This window comes from Piliocolobus tephrosceles, chromosome 13 (genome assembly GCF_002776525.5).
Source record: "Piliocolobus tephrosceles isolate RC106 chromosome 13, ASM277652v3, whole genome shotgun sequence".
In the NCBI taxonomy this organism is placed as follows: Eukaryota; Metazoa; Chordata; class Mammalia; order Primates; family Cercopithecidae; genus Piliocolobus; species Piliocolobus tephrosceles.
In genome coordinates, this window is record NC_045446.1 from 42042569 (window position 1) to 42057864 (window position 15296).

General features: G+C 34.5%; 1 protein-coding gene across 1 annotated transcript in view; it reads right to left on the reverse strand.

Annotated features, from left to right (window-relative positions):
* Positions 1 to 15296, reverse strand: part of ANO5 (anoctamin 5) — an 83754-nt gene that overhangs the window by 16132 nt on the left and 52326 nt on the right. Inside the window, exons 13-17 of the mRNA XM_023191498.2 lie at positions 13741 to 13892; positions 11522 to 11596; positions 9548 to 9770; positions 7032 to 7201; positions 6283 to 6380 (exon numbers count right to left, since the gene is read on the reverse strand). Of these exons, the coding sequence (XP_023047266.1) occupies positions 6283 to 6380; positions 7032 to 7201; positions 9548 to 9770; positions 11522 to 11596; positions 13741 to 13892 (718 nt within the window). The remainder of the gene's footprint in view (positions 1 to 6282; positions 6381 to 7031; positions 7202 to 9547; positions 9771 to 11521; positions 11597 to 13740; positions 13893 to 15296) is intronic.

Sequence of the window (15296 nt, forward strand, 5' to 3'; positions counted from 1 at the left end):
CTTCCTTCCTTCCTTCCCTCCCTCCCTCCCTCCTTCCCTCTTTCTTTCTTTCTTTCTTTCTTTCTTTCTTTCTTTCTTTCTTTCTTTCTTTCTTTCTTTTCTTTCTTTCTTCCTTTCTTTCCTTTCTTTCCCTTCCTTCATTCCTTCCTTTTCTTTCCCTTCCCCTTCCTTCCCTCCTTCCTTCCTTCTTTCTTTCCTTCCTTCCTTCCTTCTTTCCTTCCTTCTTCTCACTCTCTCTCTTTCTCTCTCTCCTTTTATCTTCCTCTATGTCTGTCTTCTTTCTTTCTTTTTTGAGACAGGGTCTCACTCTGCCACTCAGGCTGGAGTGCAGTGGTGCAATCACAGCTCACTGCAGCCTTGACCTTTTCTCCTGCCTCCACCTCTCAAATAGCTGGGACTAAAGGCATGTGCCTTCATGCCTGGCTAATTTTTAAATTTTATTCTGTATGATGGGGTCTCATTTTGTTGCCCAGGCTGGTCTTGAACTCCTGGGCTCAAGCAATCCTCCCTCCTCAACCTCCCAAAGTGTTGGGATTACAGGCATGAGCCAATGCACCAGGCTGCAAACATCATTCATAATAGGGAAAAGTCTGAAGCATTCACTTTAGAATCAAGAACAAAATAAGAATTTGCATGATCACATTCAAGATTACTGGAGATCTTAGCCGTAAAATAAAATAAGAAAGGCAAAATCATTGGAAATAAAGGAGCAATCTGTGATTATTAACAGTGATGTGATTGAATAGAAAACCCAAGTGAAGTCAGACAAAATAATTAGAAATAATATTAGGATTTATTAATATATTTCATTCCTGTACACCCACAACACACAAGTAGAAAACATATATATTTTTAAAAAGATATCATTTACAATAGCAAATAAAAACTACCTAGAAATTGATGTGACAAAAGATTTATAAGACCTATATGTAGAAGTTTAAAATATTTATTAGAATTCATTAAAGTCCATTTTAAGTGTTCACGAGTAAGAAGGCTTGGTATTATTTTTAAAAATTCAACTGTTTATATTGAAATAATTAAAATATAATTTCAATGAAAAAGCCAAATTATTTTTCAATGTAAAATCTGACAAGATGTTTATAAAATTTATATAGATTGATAAAAGGCCAAGAATAGCCAAGACAGTTCTACAGATAAGAAATAAGTTGATAAATGTTGCCCTACTAGATATCAAGACTTAGAAAACTGTATTAATTAAGAGATTGTAGTACTGTATTCACAATAGCAAAGACATAGAATCAACCTAAATGTCCATCAGTGGTAGAGTAGGTAAAGAAAATGTGGTACACATACACCATGGAATGCTAGGCATCCATAGAAAAGAACAAGAAAAGATCATGTTCTTGGCAGGAACATGGATGGAGGTGGAGGCCATTATCCTTAGCAAACTAATGCAAGAAAAGAAAACCAAATACCACATGCTCTCACTTATAAGTGAGAGACAAATGATGAAAACACATGGACACATAGAGGGGAACAGCACACACTGGGGCCTATCAGAAGGTGGAGTGTGGGAAGAGGGAGAGGATGAGGAAGAATAACTATTGGGTATTAGATTTAATACCTGGATGATAAAATAGTCTATACAACAAACCCCCATGACACAAGTTACTTGTGTAACAAACCTGCACATGTACCTCTGAACTTAACAGTTAAAAAAAGAGAGAGATTGTTGTACTGGTACAAGGATAAACAAATCTTGGGATAGAATGGAAAACTTGAAATAGCCTTGCACTTGGTATAATTGTAGATAGTATTTATATTGCATGTAGATAGTGTTTATATGGCATGTGGACGGTGTTTATATGGCATAAAAAGTATTGTAGATAATATTGTATGTAGATGAATAGTATTGTAGATGGTGGAGCACAGGAAAAAGGAACTTTTCAATAAATGGTAATATAAGGGTTTATACAATATATAGTTTATAGATATATATACACATATATGTACAAAATAGACTTGTATCTCATATCAAATGTAAAAATCCTGTCCATATATATTTAGAATTTGAAAGTGAAAAACCATACTGTTAAAATGTATAAAAAATTTAGAAGTAAGAATATGAGAATATCTTTGTGTATGTCTGTGTGTTTCCATATAACTTTTTATCAGTACATCTGCATATCCAGTATTTTGCCTAGAACCTTACTTTTGGCATAACTTTAACAGATATAGGAAATAATAATGAAAATGTCTTATAATCCCGGGTAGGAAAATATTTCTTAAACCATTGTTTAAAAATGCTAACCCACAAAATAAAAGATTGATAAATTCTACCATATTAAAGTTATGTAATTTTGTGCACCTAAAGCAATGGTTTCCAACAGGGAGTAATTCTGCCCACAGTGACACAATTGCACTCTCTGGGGATATTTTGGTTGTCCCACCTGGAGAGGGCTAGGTTACTGGCATCTAGTGGATAGAGTCCAAAGATACTGTTAAACATCTTACAATGCAAAGGATAACCCATACCCCACAACTAAGAATTATATCAATAATTCTGTGGTTGTGACACTGTGACCTAAACATACTATTAAAAAATAAAAAGATGACAGTTATCTTAGAATAAAATGTTTTCAACATATATAACCAAAAAAGAAGCAAATAAACAAAAACCAGTAACCAGAAGTTTAAAAGTATTCATAGAAATAAATTGAAAAAAAGATTGACAAGTAGGAAAATGGTTAAACAACATGAACAAGCATTTAATCGAAAAGGAAACAAATATGGCCAAAAATGCTTATTCGTGTTGTTAATCAGAAAAAATTATACTAAAATGAGATATCATTTATAACCCCAAGTTGACAAAAATTAATAAGACAGTATGAAGTACTATAGCAAATGTGGATTAAGAGGAACATTTATATATTGCTTATACTCAAGCTAAAACATAAAGAGGAAAAATGAATGATGTAAAGAGGAAAAAACACCTGTGATTTCTGAGACACTATCACACAGATGAGCATACTGTAACTGAAGTCACAGTGGAAAAGAGATCACCCAGTTCAAGAAAGAGAAAGAGAACATGGCTAGAAATTTCGGAAGCTCTTTCATGTGCTTCATTCCATTTATAAATTCTTCAATCCCCACGTCCATAGCCATTATCTTAAATTTTATAATAATCACTTCCTTGCTTTTTTAAAAACTAGTTTTGTCTATAATCCATTTTGAGTTCATTTATAAATGAGTTGTAAGTTTCACATAGCTTTTTATTATTTTGCATATGGGATGTCCAATTGTTCCAACACCACTTACGAAAAAGCCTACTCTTTCATCAACGAATTGCTTTTGCACCTGTCTTAAATTAAATGGTCCTGTTTGGCTACAGCACAAATTTCTGCAATAGCTGTTTCTACAATCTCTACTCCGTTCCACTGGTTTAAATAACTATCCCTTCACCAATCCTACCTTGTCTTGATTAATATAGTTTTTAGTAAGCCTTCAAATTGAGTAGGGTATTTCCTACAGCTTTATTCTTCTTTTATCATACTTCTTTGGGTTATTTTAGTTCATGGGCCTTCCATATAAATTTTAGAATCCACTTGTCTATAGCTATAAAAATTCTGCTGATATTTTGATTATAGCAACAATAAATTGATATATCAATTTGGGGATAAGTGACCACCAACATGATATTTCTCACCATTTATATAGTTTTAAAATTTCTTTAATTAAGATTTTATAGTTCTCCCTACACAAATTCTATAGGATTTTAGATTCTACAAAATTATTTCATTTGTTTGGAGCTAATAAATTCTGTGCTAACCAATGTTTCTTGCATCCTGTACTTTCACTTTGTGATCTCCTTTTGCTCAAGAAAATCTTTCAGTAGTTCTTTCCATGACAATCTATACATGCAAACTCTCCTAGTCTTTTCATGTCTAAAAATGTCTATTTTACCAGCACTGTAAATAATAGTTAACCTGGTTCTAGAAATGAAAAGGGAACATTATTTTCACTGAGAACCTTGAAAATACCATCTTTTGGCATCTACTGCTATTGATGAGAAGTTGATGACAGTATAGGTGACATTCATTTGAATAAAGTTAATCTTTTCCATCTAAGATTTTTAAAGATTGTCTGTTTATCTTTGGTGTTCTGTAGTTTCACCATAATGAATCTGGGTGTGAACTGAATTATATTGTCTTGAATTGAATTCTAGTATCTTGATTCATAGTTAAAATTTGTTTCCATTTCTGAAACTTGTGTTTTCCCTCATTTTTGAAAAATATTCAGCAATTACCTATTCAAATATTTTTTCCTTCACCATTCACTCAATTACCTTTTTCTGGAACTACTAGTAGATTAATGTGGAAGCCTCTTAATCTAACATACCCTTATTTTATTTTTATTAAATGTCATATATTTGTTACACTGTATAAAGTAGGTATTTCTCACTATTATTTTCCAAATCACTAATATATTCTTCAAACATGTCCAGGCTGGAATTGTACTCTGGAATTTTCCCATCTATTGTACTCATTATTTAAAGTATAATTTTTCACGTATGTGCAATTGCTTCCATTTCATATTTACTTATTCTTATTTCATTTCTGTCCATCTTTATTTATTTCCTTATCTGTTTTAATGACAGTATCACCTTCCCTTATGTTGTTAGTATTAGCAACATCATTTTTAAGGGCTTTGCCAGAATATTCTAGTTAGAAATATCAGCTGGAGTAAGTTCGCTTTCCCATAATTAATTTTGTTCACAGCCTTTGCAGCATTAAATATTATCACATTTTGAAATTCTGGTTATTAGGAAGGCTCGGGGTTTTTTGTTGTTAATTTGTTTTTGTTTTTTTTTTTTTAATTTTTTTTATTCTTTTACCTCCGCTGTCTTTTGTCTCTCTCCCTCTCTGTGCATATGTATCCCCCATCTTCTGTTTGGTTTAGGTATTGCCTCCATTCAGTCCTCCAGGTTCTCAATCTAGAGCTAGAACTTAAAATAAAAGTTTGGGGGCCAGGCACAGTGGCTCACGCCTGTAATCCCAGCACTTTGGGAGGCTGAGGCAGGTGGATCACCTGAGGCCAGGAGTTCCAGACCAGCCTGGCCAACATGGTGAAATCCTGTCTATACTAAAATTACAAAAACTTAGCTGGGTGTGGTGGCGTGTGCCTGTAATCCCAGCTACTCAGGAGGCTGAGGCAGGAAAATTGCTTGAACCCGGGAGGTGGAGGTTGCAGTGAGCTGAGATTGCACCATTGCACTCTAGTGTGAGCGACACAGTGTGACTCTGTCTCAAAAAAAAAAAAAAAAAAGGAAAGGTTTGGCTATTTCCCTTATCGATGTGGTATATCTAAGCATGAAACTAGAAGGCTAGGCTCACATTTATTACCATTTGTGAGGATAAGTCTGTGCTCTTCTTTTGTTAGTACTTGAAATAGATCCCTAAGTGGCACTATGAAATTGTGTATATATTGGAGGTGGGAAGGTGCAGGGATGGTGTTTGCAATCTTCTTTCATGAGTGAGAATAAACCCAGTCTCTGGCTTCAAGTGCAGTGAAACTGGATGAGCCTCTGTATTAAGTGGAGCACTTTTACTCCACTTTATATTGCATACCAAACCCCAACACAGTCATTTCCTAACTAGGAGCCGTGCAGGATCGTAGACTTATGATTTCATAATTCTTTCTCTTTTTATCCATGACAATGTCCATCCACTATTTGAGATAAATTGTCAGTTTAGTTTTCTCTTTTTATAATGTATTCATTATTGCTGTGTTTTGATCAGAGAGCAATCTTTCATGTATTGACCTGAAAGTCTCCATCATTTCATTTACAATCTATTTTTATGCCTAGATTGCATGACACGTGGATATTTTTACAAAGTTCACCTTTTAGTAATATTCAGAAATAATACACAGAGTGTAGAATAAACTGCAGAGGATATAGCATTTAGATGTCCCAGTGAAATCTTCACAGGAGAGAAAAGTAGCAAAAATGCACATTTAAAAGATTGTATTCAAAACATTATATTGTACCTCATAAATATAGATAATTATTATTTGTGAAATAAAATTTTAAAACCTTGCCAGCCATCCAACCAAAATGAATAAATAAATAAAAAATAACAGTTTATATTACCTTAACGCAACCTTCACTGTTGATTAAAAATAAAGCTTTCTTTTGGCTTAAACATTTTCTAACAAAGGCATCATGATAATCAAAGAATTCCACCTTGTTCCAGAGGAAATCTCTTAAATCAAATAAAGAGGTTACTTAAATCAAATAAAAAGTCTGTAAGTCATACATACGGATAAATGGCTTCTTTAATGTTTCCAAAAACCTGTTTCCCAGTCATTATAATGGTCAATTGCGTTGTCAATTCTATAAGACAGCCTCCAGGATCACACTAGTAAGAAGCAAGATGGGAGAAAACAGAATTGAATGATCAAAAAGATGGAAATTTGCAACACCTAAAGGAAACCCTAAACCGTAAGATTAGAATCTCAAGGTTTTGGTTGGAAGGGGTAAGATATATTTAGTCCAAAAGTTCCAAACCTGATCACAGACCAGTGCCAGGCTAGCTGCATTAGATTCATCTGTGAACTGTGTTAAAAAACACAGATTTCTGGGTCTCATTCTTAGAAAATTCTGAGTCTTTATATCTGGGTTAGGGTTGGGAGTTGTTACATCTTCCATTCTCCAAAATTTGGAAACCATGGATCGGTTCTAACTCTACTACCTACAGTGGAACCATTTCTACAGAAAGTAATTAGTCTTCCTTTGCAGGAAATTTTTAGGAATAAAGACTTTATGTCATTTTATGTCTCATATTCTATTGCCAAACTATAGGCAAAATGTAAATTCTTGCTCAAAAATAAACTGAGAAGTTTATCAAATGACAGGACTCATCTGTGAGCAATACTCTCTATGGATACAGTCGGTGTCTAGATATCTTTTGTAATTTTTAGATGCGAATCAGTACTTGGCACACAGAAAGTGGTTAATACTGAGGTATTGAAGCTACACACCTCACCTCACCTCACAAGGAAATTCTTACCTCTTCACTTCGCCACTCATCAAATAAATATGTGTATTTTCCAGGATAGCCTACGAACTTCCCTTTAAAAAAAGCTACGTAGAAGCAGGATGAGTAAAAATTTACAAACTGAAACAGGAACATTTTCAAGGTAAGACTGCTCTCATACTCCTGGTATGTTCGAGGAATTTCTATTAAGCAAAAAAAAAAAAAAAAAAAAAAAAAAATTGTTTAGTGCATCTTCTTATTTTTCCTTGAACTTCGTACTCCCTGGGACAAGTGAACATCAAGTAACTACAGATTTGTGTTAGATTTTCTGTTACACACTTTGTATTAAACTAACCACTGGAAAAGCCTAGGAAGCTGTTGTTACCACAGTCAGAGAGACAGCATTCTTGTCTTGGGGTTACAAAGAATTTGAAATTCAAACCCAGATGATACGGTTTGGCACTCTGTCCCAAGCGAAATCTCATGTCAAATTGTAATTCCCACGTGTCAAGGGAGGGACCTGGTGGGAGGACATTTAATCATGGGGGTGGTTTCCCCCATGCTGTTCTCTTGGTGTTGAGTGAATTCTCAAGAGACCTCATGGTTTTATTTATCTATTTATTTTTGAGATGGAATCTCACTCTGTCACCCAGGTGGAGTGCAGTGGTGTGATCTTGGCACACTGGAACCTCCGCCTCCCAGGTTCAAACAATTCTTCTGCCTCATCCTCCTGAGTAACTGGGACTACAGACATGTGCCACCACGTCTGGCTAATTTTTTTGTATTTTTAGTAGAGACAGGGTTTCACCATGTTGGCCAGGCTGGTCTCAAACTCCTGACTTTGTGATCCGCCCGCCTCGGCCTCACAAAGTGCTGGGATTACAGGTATGAGCCACCACACCCGGCCAATTGAGAGCTAATGGTTTGAAAGTGTGGCACTTCCCCATGGACTCTCTCTCTCTCCTGCTGCCTTATGAAGAAGGTGTTTGTTTCCCCTTTACCTTCCACCACAATTGTTAAGTTTCCTGAGGCCTCACCAGCCATGTGAACCGTGAGTCAATTAAACCTCTTTCCTTTACAAACTCCCCAGTCTCAGGTAGTATCTTTATAGCAGTATGAAAATGAACTAATACACCAAATAAGAAACTTATGCTCATCTCCAAACACTATCTGCTATCCTATAAGCCACTAGAACTCATCTGTTTACAATCAGGTTTGAAGAAAATAAGCTCACATCAAGGGCGGGGATGATTTCCAACAGAATTGTATTGCCCTCTCATGAATTCAATGGCTATATTAATTTTGAAAATAATGTGATTAGCAAATAGTGGCAGAAATAGTACACATTTTCCCTCTCCTTTATTTAAAATGCATGATCACAATCTGTCATTTAATGAATTCTAAAGATAACAAACTATTAAATTATCTTCACTCTGCAATAGAGGGTCATGAAGCACAAAAATGTAGAAAAGTATGTTTTCCTGAGCTGATGATCTCCCAGTAGCGTGAGCTGATCCAGCCAAATCATGACATTTTCAGCAATACTGAAAGTATCACAAAATATTTTAAAGACACAGATAACTCTCCCATTTTAGTGAAATGTAGCTGTATTCCTACAAAACTGTAATGTGAACTTGAATGATTTTTTTTTCCCACTGAGGAAAATGGTGAGTTTTTAGGTGCTTTTAAAAGCAATTTATCTGCTGTGATTTTCTCACTGTTGACAGCAGAAGTAAAAATGAGAGAGAACTCCACATTTGAAGATAGTATATAATGAAAGTCTCATCTCAGTGCTCATTCCAGAGCTGACTGAATAATGTGGTCTTTTGCTTGACATTGGCCATGATGTCTATGTACAACAGATTCAAAGGAGCTTGAACCCTGGAGTGAACACTCAGAGAAGAGGCTGATGCCTTTATTTGAGTCTCCGATCTTACTGCTAACTTGCCAGGAAAAAGAGCAAAAGCGACTGTGCTCTGTGCTGCTCTACCTAACTTAATCTCTCACTTAACCTGTGATCCCTTTCAATTACTTTCCCCGTGGCTTTAAGTAGAAATTTTAATATTTTAACAAGAAAATAATCCAAGTTCTATGAGATGGCAGTAGAAAAGAAAAGCACTAAAATTTAGATTTATTTAGGAGAAGCTGACTTTTCTGTTTTTTCAGAATAACTTCCAAAATCAATACTTTCTAAGAACCATACACATGAAATAACAATTATCTGTGTCTTCAGTAAAGTGATTAATTTTCTTAGGATTCAACTAGACCCATCAAGGGAGAATTAAGACAAGAATACTCAGAAAGATCAATTTCTGAGTCCAAATTCTTATTTTTTTTTTTTCAGTTCTTTTTGCTGCTTCCGTTATAATGGACCTTGAATTGTGGCTCTTAAGCAATTTTGAAATAGCAGATATGAGTCTACCTATAGAGAAAAATTGCCTTAAAAGGTACTCTTTGAAAATGAACTCCTGGGGAACTGATCCAAAATAGACATATAGCATCAATAAGAATCATTCTTCAGAATCACACTAATGATTTGGTGAGCTTACCCATTTTTGTGATCCACGCAGATATCTTTTCATAAAAGAAATTCAAGATCAAGATGACAATAAAGTTCAAGCATGATCCTGTGAGTGATGTGGTTATTTGAGGAGTAAGGAAGCTTTTGACCTGCTTTAAGGATGCATCACTTTCCATGAAACTAGCAAATGTAGCAAAGACTGACAGGCGGTACACAATTACAGCTACCATACTGGTGACAACAAGAGACATCTGGGAAAGGAAAACAAAGAACTGCTATTTGGATCTCTGCATCTCTGTTAGGAATACATATCTAACATATTGATTATTCTGTTAATCTCATTATATGAAGCTTAGCAGGTCTCATGTGCAAAGCAAACTAAGTCAGTCTCTCTTTCCCTAGATGGCAAGATGTGAACACTGGCAAGGTAAAAGGGTTAAAGATAAGGCATATACTAGCTGCTGGTTAAGTCTAAAAGAAATGTCTTCACTGTTCATCCTCTAGGCTTCTCCTTTAGTAGGGAGTGGCAACCTATAGTAGAAGGCCAAATCCTGCCTGTGGCCTTGCCTGATCTTATATGGTCCTTAAGTTAGGAATGTTCTTTTGCATTTTTTTTTTTTTTAGGCGGAGTCTTGCTCTGTTGCCCAGGTTGGAGTGCAGTGGCGCAATGTTGGCTCACTGCAAGCTCCGCCTCCCGGGTTCAAGCGATTCTCCTGCCTCAGCCTCCTTAGTAGATGGGACTACAGGCACCCGCCACCACACTCGGCTAATTTTTTGTATTTTTAGTAGAGTCGGGGTTTCACCACGTTAGCCAGGATGGTCTTGATCTCCTGACCTTGTGATCCGCCCACCTCGGCCTCCCAAAGTGTTGGGATTACAAGCGTGAGCAACCGCGCCCAGCCTTCTTTGGCATTTCTAAAGGTTATAGAGAAAAGTAAAGGCAATTATGTTCCAGAGACTACATGTGGCACAAAGCCAAAAATATTTCTGGCTCCTTTACAGAAAATGTTTGCTGATGCATGCTCTACATTGAAGTTAAAGATGTAGAATCAAGATCACTTATTTTCCTAAGAAAAATACATGCCAATATTGCATTTCACTTCCCCTCAGAATATTGCCATTAGTGCTCTAATATGCCTGGTAGTTTAGAAATTTATATAGATTCTGTATAAATTTTGTACACTTTCAATATTGCAAAAGCACAAAGATGGCTTTCTATCAATCATTAGAAATTTTATTCTAAAAGTTGAGGAAATGAGTCAAATTACATGAAAACTAGAAATCAAAAACAGAAAATTTTCTAGGGATATATTCCAGATTTCTCAAAAGAGAGTCCTGAATTAATGATTCTCCCCATTTTATTTTATCATATCTCCGGAATGATTATTACATAATCTAAGAAAACATATTTTTACTGTTTTAAAACATGAAAATAATAGATTTAACAAGAAATGTTAAAGATAAATCGTATGGGGTTTATGGACTGGTGAGTCTACACTATAGTCTACAACTGTCAATTATTTATATTTCAACATGCTAACTAACCCCTTAGAAGGTAACACTGCCTGTTTTCCTAAAATTAAACACTAACTGTTAAGAGAGAACACATTTGGAAAAAGGAAGAGCAGGAAATAAAGTGGAAATAAAGATACATTCATGATTTTTCTAAACTAACGAAAGAGTCTGGAATCAGAGTAACTTTGTTATTCTGTCCTGATTTCAAGTGATCACTTAAATGAAGTGTTGTGAGGCAGGGAGGGACAGGCTTTAAGACAAAGCATCTCCTCTTCCTCGAGATCTTTTCTCAAAGTTTAATTATGGAAAATCCCTATAAATTACAGTTTATTTTGTGTAAGAGCTATAACCAAGATAAAAAGACCAGGGAGGGAGAGGGAAAGGAAGGACTCAAGAGACATTGCAGGTAACACTGTTGAGATAGCTTATTTAATCACCTGTTGAAGAAAGTATAGCAATTTTTAGCAATTTTTAAAGAAATGCTCACCCATAATGTCACTGTGGCTCCTGAAAGAAAGTACCATGGAATACGTGCATATAGAGGCATGTAAGGTTCCATCTCCTATAATGTTGAAGAAATCACAAAGAAATTGAAAATCTCCCCTTTAAGTCAAGACTCCAAGCACTAGTCAATATCATAGAGCCCCGTTAAAGCAGGAACCTCCCAAAAGGGCCTACTATAGGCCACGGAAAGCTACATTGTAAGAATGGTTCCTTCTCTTGAAGGAGAAATCTCTAGGCATCCTAGATGGGGTATTTTACACATGAGATGAGACATAATGGATATACACAATTTCCTAAATGCTGAATTACGAAGTTTAGGGCCTGGCACTCAGTAAATAAAGTCAAATAATGAAGGTTGCTGCTTAGGCAGACATGCTTTACGATGTTTAATGGTGTTATAATTTTATTCTAATTGAATCGAATTGCATTGCTCTGCAATTGCTCTGCATGATATTAGATGCTTTCTTTATATTTTTCAGATAAACTGTGTTCTTCCACATAGCTCAGGAGCCAAGACTTCCACCTTTAATCTTTAAGAGTCATTAATGAAAGATATTGATTATACAGCTGACATTCTTAGGCGCATCAAGAAGCAAGTAGATTTTACCTAAAAGAAGCAAAAAATAGTAAAAGAAAAAAAAAGCTGTCAGCAGAAATCAAAATCATGTAATTCCATAATATAATATTTTACATTTTAAGAATTTTAAGGGTGGTCTGAATAAAAATAGGACTCTCAACAGGCAGGGTAGGCTGTTCTAGAGTTCTACAGACCTCAGAATGTATGTGGATATATGTATATATGTGACTGTGTACATGTGTGTTCATGTGTGCACCCAATGTATGTGTGCTCATGCATGTATATGCATATTTGCATGGGTGCACCTGTGTGTTCCCAATGCAGATTTAAATGTGACAGTTCTGGTTGCCCTTAAACACTGAAGAAGCACTGCAATAAGTAAAAATAAATAAATAAATAAATAAATAAATAAATAGCTCTGTTTCTTGATTTCTAAACCATGAAACCTAAGTGAAGTCAATGATTCACAGTGAATCAATACATATGGCTTTTCAACCAGATTCAAATGTAAGCATTCAATACATTTTTTTTCTGTTAATTTTTGGCAAAGCTAATGGGACTGCTTTTGTTTTCTTTTTTATCTCATGAAATCGGAATAAACATCATGTCATTATTCTGTCAATATCTTTTAATATATTTTCTTAATTTCAAACTGCCACACAAATTGTCAGTGTATTTTCTGAGATGTTTTCATGCTCTTTGGAGATGTTTTCGTGATCTTCCAATGAAACTTAGTAATTGTTTAGTGAATGCCTAAATGGTGAAAATAATTTTAAATGTTATACTGCAAGAATAGTTTTCTGAAGAGAAGAGGGAATTCTACTGAAGAGAGTGTATTTGGGACACATATTATTCTCTTTTAAATGGCAACAGGAAACACAGTGATTGTAGTTTATGGAAAAATAGGGGCTCGAAAAACATGTAACCAAGATTCTGGTCTTTAAAGGCAAAACACTTCCATTTTCACATGAAAAAAGTGAGGTACCAAAAAGTTAAACAACTCAGTCAAGAACGCACAGCTATTTTTTGTCAGCTAAGCATTCTAACACATAGACTTCTTCCTCCACACACCAATACAATGATTGTCAATATAATCAATTAAAAGGGGCCATGTGAAGAAAAGTTAGTCTAATAAAACAATCACTCATAAGACCTCAATCTTAATATAAATACTATTTTAATTTTTATATATCGCTTAGGATCATTTCAATGTCTATACATTTATATACAAAGCCCACAGCATACACACTATTTTCCTTTTTGAACTTAGTTTCATGTTATTATGCCTTGAATTTGTTTCAAAATAATTTAGGGACACAAAGGAGTATGAGTATGAATGAAACAAGATTGTCCATGAATTAAAAACGATTAATTCTGAGTGATGGGTTCATCCATGTGGTTCATTATACATTTCTATCTACATTTGAAAGTGTTTGAAAATTTTCATATATATAATTCATATATATATTTTTATATACATGTATGTATATTAGAAACAAGTAGCTTATGTCATTTATATGTTGCAGAATATTTTAAAGGCAAATTAAACTATGATTATATGAGAAGAAACCTATAGCAGTGTGTCCATTGAGATATGCTGCCCATTTCACAGTTTTCTAGTCTACCTTGGTCACTGGATTCAATTTCCTGTGTTTACACATAGCTTCAAATTCCGGTCTCAGCTGAAGCTGCTGCTGTTCCTCTTCAAAGTCCACCAGGTCCCACTCATATTCCAGTCTGGCTTGTCGTTGTTTCCAAAACTCCAAAAATAAGGTGACTATAGGTAAACAAATATATAAAAAAATAAGATATAAAAAAAAGTTAAAGACTTTTTCAACGTTTCCCTTTAATCGCTTTGGTTGCAGGATGGTTCACATGTTTCAGGTGGCTATTGTTTCACTGTTGTGTTTGATTAAAACTTCATCAAATATTAATGCTGGCATAATATTGTGTATCCGATAATACACTGAAAAAAAACTCATACAAAAATTTAAATTAATTTCTTGGTCAGTGGTCCAAGCAAGAATTATTTTCAGACATATTAATATATTTCTTCATTCAGATAATTTGAAGTAATATTTAAAATTAGCTTTTTATTAACACTGAATTTTTTTTTTTGCATGTATCTTTTATCTTTTATGGAAATCACTTAAGTCATTTACTGCTTTCTCAGGTTTAGGGAAATATACCTAGGAAGCATAAGAGCCAATCCCCAGCACAATTACTCTCTCTTTTAAAATACATATACTACTATGTATACACACAAAACTTCAGCTTTCTTTTTATGTCTTTATTTGAGTCTCCTTCTGCCACCCAGGCTGGTCTCAAACTTCTGGTCTCTAGTGATCCTTCCACCTCAGCCCCCCAGAGTGCTGGAATTATCAACTTTCAATTGAAGAATATATATTTACAGGAAAGTACATAAAATATAAAAGTACAATTAAAAAATTCACAAAATAAATATACCCATATAATCAGCACCAATATAAAAAATGTTCTATTACAAATGGATTTACATAAATGATATACAACTGATAGCTTTTCGTGTCAAGCTTTTTTTTTTTTTTTGGTTCAACTTTGTTGCTGTGTGCAGTGAAAACTGATTTATTTTCATTGCTGCATAGTGTTCAACTGTATGGTTAAATTACAATTCTGGTTATATATTTTTGGACTGACAGACATTTGAGTTGTTTCCAGATACCTGCTATTACACATAGTGCTGCTGTGAACATTCTTGTAATCTATTGGTGTGCATATACATGCCTTTCTATTGGGATATACTTAGGAAGAGAATACTAACACCTCCAGTAATAACTTACGATTTTATCATCTATAAAAGATTCAACTTTCTGACTCACTACCTTTTAAATAATGTAAAGAACTATGGATATCCATGCATTTTTAAAAATCCTAATTAAATTTTTATCACTGTAGTCATCTAATTGTTGTCTCAGCTTCCAAAATATATTTTTCCAGTGCAAATATATCTATCTTCTGATGGTTGGTTTTTTGTTTGTTTATTTGCTCATGTATACATTGGCTTATGTCTTCCTTTGCTCATTATTTAAACTTTAGAGAAATATTTAAACATTTATTAAGTGGGAAGAACACTGTAGGCTAACTACTTAACAATTTTAAAGTGTACAATTAATTATTGTGGACCATTAGCACAAGCTGTACA